The sequence below is a fragment of the Giraffa tippelskirchi genome, chromosome 5, assembly GCF_054371585.1.
Source record: "Giraffa tippelskirchi isolate mGirTip1 chromosome 5, T2T-mGirTip1v1.2.pri, whole genome shotgun sequence".
In the NCBI taxonomy this organism is placed as follows: Eukaryota; Metazoa; Chordata; class Mammalia; order Artiodactyla; family Giraffidae; genus Giraffa; species Giraffa tippelskirchi.
In genome coordinates, this window is record NC_137279.1 from 96,521,120 (window position 1) to 96,530,061 (window position 8,942).

Sequence of the window (8,942 nt, forward strand, 5' to 3'; positions counted from 1 at the left end):
TTTACTTTGGTTATTTAAAATGCTGGCTCAGCCAAAAGTCTAGAAACCCCTCAAAGGCAGAGACCTTCTCCATCTCAGTGTCCCAGCGCTTAGCACGGTTCCCTGTACCCAGCACCAAGAACAGAGACTATCCAGCAGTGTTTATTCACTGAGTGAATAAACCCTTCCTGAGGGTATGGAAACTGAAGAGAAGAGTTCCAGGGTGTGAGTAAGTTAAGTAACTGCTGACATATAAGGCCACCACCTCTGCCTTGGCTTTTCAGAACTATCTTGGTTTCCCCCCAGGCCATAAGTCCCCAGTTGTGGGGATGATGCAAATGCAGGACTTTAGGAGAGTCATGTTGGGAGGAAGGTTTATTCCAAATGTCGTCTGCAGTATGAACAGAACAAGAGAATCAAGGGGATCAAGGAACAGAAGGATGAGGAAAGAGAATGACACAGAAAATGGAGGGACCCAAGAAGACAACAGGCTTCCCTGGTGACTCAGATGGTAAAGCATCTGCCTGTAATGCAAGAGACCCAGGTTTGATCCCTAGCTTGGGAAGATCTCCTGGAGAAGGAAATTATTCCTTGCAAAAAGTATTCTTGCTTGGAGGATTCCATGGACAGAGGAGCCTAGTGGACTGCAGTCCATGGGGTGGCAAAGAGTCGGACGTGACCGAATGACTAACACTTCACTTTCAAGGAGACAGCAGCTGTCATGAAGACCAGAAAGATCTCTGTGCAAAATACCTGTTTGGAAGTCTGCCTTACCACATACTAGTCATCTTGATTAAGTCCTTTAACCTCTCTGAACCCCAGGCTCCTCATGTACTTCAGCTGAGCAGTAATGATATTGAGGCAGGAGATAGATAGGCCCCAGGCTGAGGAGCTGGAGTCCATCCCTTTTGTACAGATATTCTAAAATAGCAGGAGGAAGAAGCTGAACCCTGCCCACATAGTCCTCATTCTCAAAGTCAAGAAGACCTTCCCAACTACATATGTGCAGAAGGTACCTTTGAGGTCAAAAAGAGAGGGGACACCACCCCATAGTAAGTGATGCCAACCTACCCATAGACTTCTTCACTAGAATCCATCTTGGCTAAGAGATGTGTGTACACACAGGGGAGGACCCTGAGATATACCAAATATGGACTCAAAACCAGACAAAGCAACATGATTGGCCAAAGGGAACCCAGAAGAAATGCCCCATATGAGATTCAAATGACCACAAGGGGGCAACTCTCTCTGAGCCCACACATGTGTCTACCCTTTTTCCTCCTATTAAACACTTGACTTGTTTCACTACTTTTCTTTATGTGGAAATTAATTTCTACAGAGCTAGTGGGCCAAGGTCTTGTCACTGGCCACTGGTCCCTAGTGGTCTAGTGGTGAGGATTCCATACTCATCCTGCCATAGCCTGACTTCACACTCTGGCTGAGAAACTGAGATCCTGCTTCAAGCCACAACAGGCAGAGCCCACCTGAGATCAACATCACTACCATTTTTAAAACAGCATTTTTAAATGAGTTTGAAGTTGTTTTGTAATTTAAAAAGAGCCTGTACACTAGATTTTGTGTTGCAGTTTTATCATTACAAGTAGTATTTAAAGGCGACCCAGAGGATAAAGGAAGTACAGAGTGAACAGAGGTTGAAGATTAAAGATGCTCTTTGATAGGAAGTAGATTTTCAATATAGTTCTAGAGTAGAGAGCAGAAGCACCCACTGATTCAGAACAAGGACTCTGAAGTCAGGCGGGGTTAAAATCTGAGTTACTGTTAGTGTGACTTTGGCAAGTTATGTCATCCTAGGAGGCTCCCTACCTCTCTGCTAGAAAATGAAGATAAAGATTGTATCTACCTCTTAGGTAAAATGGGGATTAAATGAGCTTCAATCGTTCTTCCAATAAATATGTATTAACTATTTGTCACATGCCAGACATTGTCCCTGACACTGGGGATACAATGGTGACTAAGATATATTCTGCCTTCAGGTTGCCTCTGATCTATCAGGAAGACAACATGATAAACAAATAAATATGTGATACAGTTTGTTGTTGTTCAGTCACCAAGTGGTGTCTGGGAGCCCATGGACTGTAGCACACCAGGCTTCCCTGTTCCTCACCAACTCCCAGAGTTTGCCCAAGTTCATTTCCATTGAGTAGGTGATGCCATCCAAACTTCTCACCTTCTGTCACCCTCTTCTCCTTCTGCCTTCAATCTTTTCCAGCGTGAGGGTGTTTTCCAATGAGTCAGCTCTTCGCATCAGGTGGCCAAAGTATTGGAGCTTCAGCTTCAGCATGAGTCCTTCCAAAGAGTATTCAGGGTTGGTTTCCTTTAATGTGATACAGTAGTAGTAGTAAAATGGTGTAGGAGGAAAAATGAAGCAGAGTCAGAATGAACAGATGGGGCAGGATGCTCCCTGAGTCTGGTGGTCAGATATGTGGTGTATGGAGTGCTTAGCACTGAGACAGGCTCATTGGACACTAGCCCATGTTGAGTTTGACATTTTTCTGTCTGAAATCCATAGGTGCTATGCCTCTGAGTCTTCTCTCCCATTCCCTGGGTAATCAGACTGGATTCAAACAATACAGGACATTCCCATAGGACAGATGCATGCACGAAGAAGGTTCATTAATTCATTGACAAGAATATATTTAGTCCCACCCTATGCTAGGCTCTGGGGAGATCAAGTCAAATAGGAGTTAGTTCCCAGCTCCTGTACAGTCTCCAGTCTAGGAAGTTAAGATAATCAGACTTCCCAACAGAGCATGCTTGTGGCTTGAACACAAGGTTCGACCACTGAGGTCTCTGAGATTATGAATCATCGCCTGCCTTTCTCAGCCCTTTGGAGCTAAACATACTTTCCTGCCCCCTCTCTTTTCCCCTTTGGCCCAGCCCACTCCAGCACCTACTTGTCTCACACAGCCTACTTGCTAATCAGGTCACCAGCAACCATCAACTGGGTGGAGATGCTTACACCATTGATGAGGAATGACATCTGATTGTGACATTTTTGCCATCCAGCTTCCAACTGAAGACCTGGCCTATGTTCTCCCTTCTCGTCAAACACTGAGTACAGGAGAGGAGCTCTTCTCAGTTTTTCCAGGGGTTTGGTTCCATGCTCTGGACTTGCTGTTGTCTTTAACTCATTCACAGTGAGTCCTTTATAAATACATTTGAGGGACCAGGAGTCAAAAAATCTAAATTATTTTCCATGAAGAATGGCACATCAAGATTTTTTAAGTTATAAAAAGTAGGTCATGGCAAAACTTTCGATTAGCCTAAAAATATTCTGAAACTGAATATTCTGAACTTTTTATTTTATTTTTCAGCTGTGCCCTGGTGCATGTGGGATCCTAGTTCCCCAACCAGGAATTAAACCCATGCCCTCTGCATTGGAAGTGCTGAGTTGTAACTACTAGACCACCAAGGAAGTCCTTATTCTGAACTTTTCTAACCCATCAGTTTTAAAGATGAGAGTGTCAGAATCATGCAATGAGAAAGTCTCTGTGCTGGGAAGCAAAGGCCATCTGATGTTGATACTTGAAGGCATCTCATTCAAGGCACTGCCCAAGTTGTCGTTTGATAGCTGTGCAAACTAGACCTGGAGATGGGTAGCTACACAGGGCAGAGTTTGGCCACATCCAAGTAAATTGATTCTACTAGGCAATTGTTTTAGATTATCTTTTATATGCTTCAAAAATATGAATTTCCTTCTGCAGAAAGAAATAAACTTTAATACAACCAAATTATACCCCTTGAAATCTCCCAAAAGCTACTTTTGATTCCTCCACTGACACCATACGTGGCAAGACTCACCAGGCCCTCCAGCCCCTTCTGCTTCATCTTTCACTCTCTCCCATTAGCTCATTACTCTGGTTACTCTCCTCCCTCGTGCAGAAGCCTTGTTCAGGCTTTTACCTCTTCCTGGTGAAGTCTCCCCTCACTGCTCTATAATTAACTCTACTCAACCTTGAGATCAAGCTGTACTTTCTCAGAGAAATCTTTTCTGACCACCCTGACCAAGTAAAATCTGCATATTATATATGCTGTCAGGACACCTGGCCCTCCTTCTTTACAGCTGTGCATCTTTTCATTTATTTGTTGGATTTTTGATTGCTTATTCTTTCTCTCTGTTGCAAACCCCTACATAGTAGAGATGGTGCCTGAAACAAAACTGATGTTGAATAACTATTTATGAGATGATGAATGAAAATCAGATGTAAAAGTCATTTCTAGACCTTCCAGACCGGCCAGGTTCATGAGAACTACTCAAATTCTGGTCTCTGGTCTCCTGAGACCAGTGCAAGAGGGGGTGCCCATAGCCATGTGTTGGTGTTCATTGGGAACTGCTCCTGGGTACTTGCCCTGGATGCCTTGAAAGCCTAGATTCCATCACTTGCAGCTTTTCTTTACATGATCTTTTCTACACAGACATCTAACACACGAGCACAGCCCTCCTGAAGGTTCTGGAGTTCTAGGAAGATATTTCTGTTCTACTCCATTTTATGCCTCCAAATTTAGCCCCATGTTTCATGGGGATTTGATTTTTGTTTACTTGTTTTCAGCATGAGCTTCATCTTTCTGAGGTCTAGGGAGTGGTTATACAGGCATGTTCACTGTGTAATACACTTATGATTTGTGTACTTCTCTGTGTGTTATATTTCCATTTAAAACTTTAAAACATCTTTATTAAGACCTTAATAGCAGAGACAGACTGAGAGAGACAGAGAGAGCCTAAGATATATATCATAAGGGGGGAAAAGAGGATGGTTAATTAAATCATCAGCCACAATGTTAGAAAACAAACAACAAAAGTAATGGTAAGATACAATTGTATGCACTAACAAAAATTGATGTTCAATATTAATTTATTAAATAAAACCAGGTAATCATAGAGCAATATACACATATTGTGATTCTATATAATAAAAGAAAATCTTTAAAACAGATAATTGAGATTTATTAATACAGGTATTTCTCCCTGTCTTTCCTTTGACTGATACTCACTACCAAAGAGAATTATGTTTGCCTTTTAAGCTTTGTGATCCCTTCTATCCTATTTATACAAGATCAATAGGATAGGCCAGAGAAAGAGTTATAATATCTGGAGAGAAAAGGAGAGAATTTTGCTCCTGGTCACTCCTTCTGAAATGACGAATCCTGGAACTGGGCAAAAGACAGAGAAAACTAACAAAGGAACCAGAGAGACTGGGGTTACACAACTAGGACCAGACTTGAGTCAGGTCATGGAGGGGAGAAGAGGAGAAAAGGGGAAGAGAGATAAAAGAAGCCACAATTTCTGGATGTTGACGAGCATTTAGCGGTGCTTAGTGAGAATATTCTGAGCAGCTGTAGAATATGGGACAATTGAAGAGGAGAGAAAAATGGGGATTTTAGAAGTAAGTTGTGGATTATGAAATAGATTGCCTACAATATCTTACAGCAAGGAGATCAAACGAGTCAATCCTAAAGGAAATCAACCCTGAATATTCATTGGAAGGACTGATGCTGAAGCTGGAACTCCAATACCTTGGCCACCTGATGCAAAAAGCCAACTCATTAGAAAAGACCCTAATGCTGGGAAGGATTGAAGGCAGGATGAGAAGGGATGACAGAGGATGAGATGGTTGGATGTCATCACCAATTCCATGGACATGAGTTTGAGTAAGCTCCAGGAGTTGATGAAGGACAAGGAAGACTGGCATGCTGCAGTCCATGGTTTGCAAAGAGTCAGACACAACTGAGCGACTGAACAACAACAGTATTTACAACAACAGTATTTTTTAGATACATTAATGCTGGACTGAGTTTTGGGGGATGCCATTCTCACAGAAACTAAGCAGCAAGGGACTCCAGGAGTTTTTCAGCTGTGTGTGGTTGATATATAACCAAAAGGTCTAAATGGATATAATCCAAACTCAGCATGGAAACCTCTGGGAAAAGGTGTATAATTAGAAGTCTAAAGATAACATTTCATTTTTATCTGTATGTGTCTGTTAAAATTTTTATATAGCTCATGCAACTTAGTGATTTTTAAACAATAAATGTAAAAAAGCATTATAGTATGTGTGCTTGGTCGTATCCAACTCTTTTGCAACCCTGTGGTCTATAGCCTACCAGGCTTCTCTGTCCATAGGATTTCCCAGGCAAGAATACTGGAATGGGATGCCATTTCCTTCTCCAGGAAAACTTCCTGATTCAGGGATCGGACCCATACCTCTTGCATCTCCTGCATTGCCAGGCAGATTCTTTACCAACTTTGCCACCTGGGGGAAAAGCATTAGATGCTTCCGTCAATTGCAGAACAAGTTGCACTCTGACCTCCACACTGAGGTGCCACATGGTGGTACATGAGGAAATCATGGTCCTGGACAAGACTGCTCCCAGCTCTGAGTGGGCATCCAGTGACTGAGCTGCAAGTTGATGGCATTTGAATAGAGGGACGGAGTATGATTGTGGATCCACGGGTGATTTCAATGTTCAAAGGCAGCACAGGAGTCCAGACAACTTTCTGTCCCAGGGTGACTCAAAAGAGATTGCTTAGAAACAAACACAAAATTCTCTGTTCTTGTAAAAACATCCATTTATGCATTCACCAAAAACATCTCTAGGGCTCATGCACCAGGCCTTGCAGAGTTGCTCCAAACACCACTTATCCCTCTACCTCTTCTTTTAATGTGTGGGTTTATAGTCTCTAGTTACTAAAAAAATAATTTACCCCAAGCCCTCCAGAGTTAGCAAAGCCGCGGAGAAAAAGGTGCTAATGAGGAAGAGTGCCTGGCCTTGGGACCCAAACGATTGTCCATGAGGCTTGTCTTCCTCTCTGAAACCTCCCACTCACCACCTGGGCTGTCTCTCCAGGGCTAACAGGGAGAATGTCTACTTGCTTCAGGGCAGCTTTAGCTTCTTCTCTCAACTCTTTACTCTATGGTGTCAGGAGGGCACGCTTACCAGATGAGAAAACAAACCATAAAACCTACCATGAGTTCAAGTCCACTCACACAGCAGCTGGGACATAACTGTGATGCTCCTGGGAAGATCTGATTCCACAGTCCCTTCTCTATTCAGGATGACAAACTCTGAGTTTACATGCAGTGGTCATGCTACCAGGACAGCCTCATCAAGGCCATACCCTCTCCTCAGATTGATTAGCGGGCAAGAGAGAGGTGTCCTTTAGCCCCCAAATCTTCAGCCCCAGATCTTGATAACATGCATGCTGCTAAGTTGCTTCAGTTGTGTCCACCTCTTTGTGACCCTATGCACTATAGCCCACTAGGCTCCTCTGTCCATGGGGTTCTTCAGGCAAGAATACTGGAGTGGGTTGCCACACCCTTTCTCCAGGGAATCTTCCCAACCCAGGGATCAAGCCTGCGTCTCTTACATCTCCTGCATTAACAGGCAGGTTCTTTACCACTAGCATCACCTGGGAAGCTTTTAACTTGCATAGGGAAGTTTATTCCCAGCATTCTAGGAGGCAAAAGGGTCCCCGGATGGGAGTACCAGCTCAGCCTGCTTGTTCATGCCCTGCAGATGTTTCCTCTTGTTGAGAAACAAGAGTAGAGTGGGGAAGGTAGATGAGTTTCTGATAGAAAAGTGTAAATATGAACCAAATAAACAGGAAGTCACTGTGAACTGCATTCAAAGTTTTATTCTTGCCAGAGTTTAGGAGTTGCGCTAACTCTGGTAGGCTGCCTTGATAACGAAGCAAGGTAGGGAGGTGAAGCAATGAGATTTGAATACAGGGAGAGGAGCAGAAGCTGGGGAGTCTCCCAGAAGATACAGCAGGGTGGTGAGTTCTGGAGCAGAGCTGTTCTTCCGTATCTAACAGTCGCAGTCATCGTCGCAATCACAGCATGCAGGACCTCGGGACCTCATGGGAATAATTCCTAGACAACAGCACCCAGAGCCACAACATCCGGAGCTACAGCACCCAGAGCCACAGCACCCAGAGCCACAGCATCCGGAATCCTCACAGCCACCAGACGATCCTGAGTTGCAGTCCTGGGGCCGTTGGATCCAGCGTCTCAGGGGACTCACCCCAAAGGTCCGGGGAGCCAGACAGCAGTAGCTGGTGGAACAGGGAGCAGAGCATGGATCAGGGACACAACATGAGGTGACTGAGCCTCTTACAGGAGCCTGAGCATAGTAGGTTTGGGAAGGAGCAGGGGTCTGAACATAGTATGTCTGGGTCTGGCAAGGGGCTGGGGATTTCACACAGGTCGTCTGGCATGGAGCAGGGCACTTCACAAACGTCTGGCAGGGAGCTGGGTATTTCACGTAGGTCTTCTGGCTTGGAGCTGGGCACTTCACGAGAGTCTGGCAAGGAGTTACACATTTCACATAGGTCTTCGTCTGGAACGGAGCTGGGCATTCCGCATAGTTTTGAGTTGGACACAGAGGTGGACATTTCACATAGGTTTGAGTCAGACATGGACCTGAACATTTCACAAGGGTTTGAGTTGGACATGGAGGTGAGCATGTCACGAAGGTTTGAGTCGGACATGGAGGTGGGCATTTTACAGAAGTAAATTTGGTACTCTGCACAACCCCCAATCCCAAACCTTTCACGCATGATGGAGGGAACTGTGGCTGTTTCTGCTGGTCACACATCTTTCTGTGGCTTTGCAAAATCTGAAAAGAAAGTTCTCATTAGATCTAAGAAGGCTTCCAAGGAAACCTGCAGCCTCCCCTTTGGATAAAGTGGCCTGTAAGTGGTAGCCTTTTTGAGAAGGTCACAGGCACCGAGATCTGGCATTAGGGCAGACTCAGAGTCAGGGATCCTAGGCTCAGCTCTTGTGACTTTATCTGAGGTGGATGCCTTTGCACAAGTCACTGCTCACCTGTGGGACTCTGTTTCCAAAATGGAAAATGAAGAGGAAGAGTTTGATAGAGAGATCTCCATGTTTCTACCCAACTCTTCAAGTGACTCGTTTCACCCACTCCAATGTCTGCATTAT

At 44.4% G+C, this 8,942-nt stretch overlaps 1 protein-coding gene across 1 annotated transcript; it reads right to left on the reverse strand.

Moving 5' to 3' along the window:
- Positions 1 to 7,806: 7,806 nt before the first annotated feature.
- Positions 7,807 to 8,595, reverse strand: KPLCE (KPRP N-terminal and LCE C-terminal like protein). The gene has a single exon (XM_081486773.1). The coding sequence runs from the start codon at positions 8,593 to 8,595 to the stop codon at positions 7,807 to 7,809; it is 789 nt and encodes a 262-aa protein (XP_081342899.1).
- Positions 8,596 to 8,942: the final 347 nt, after the last annotated feature.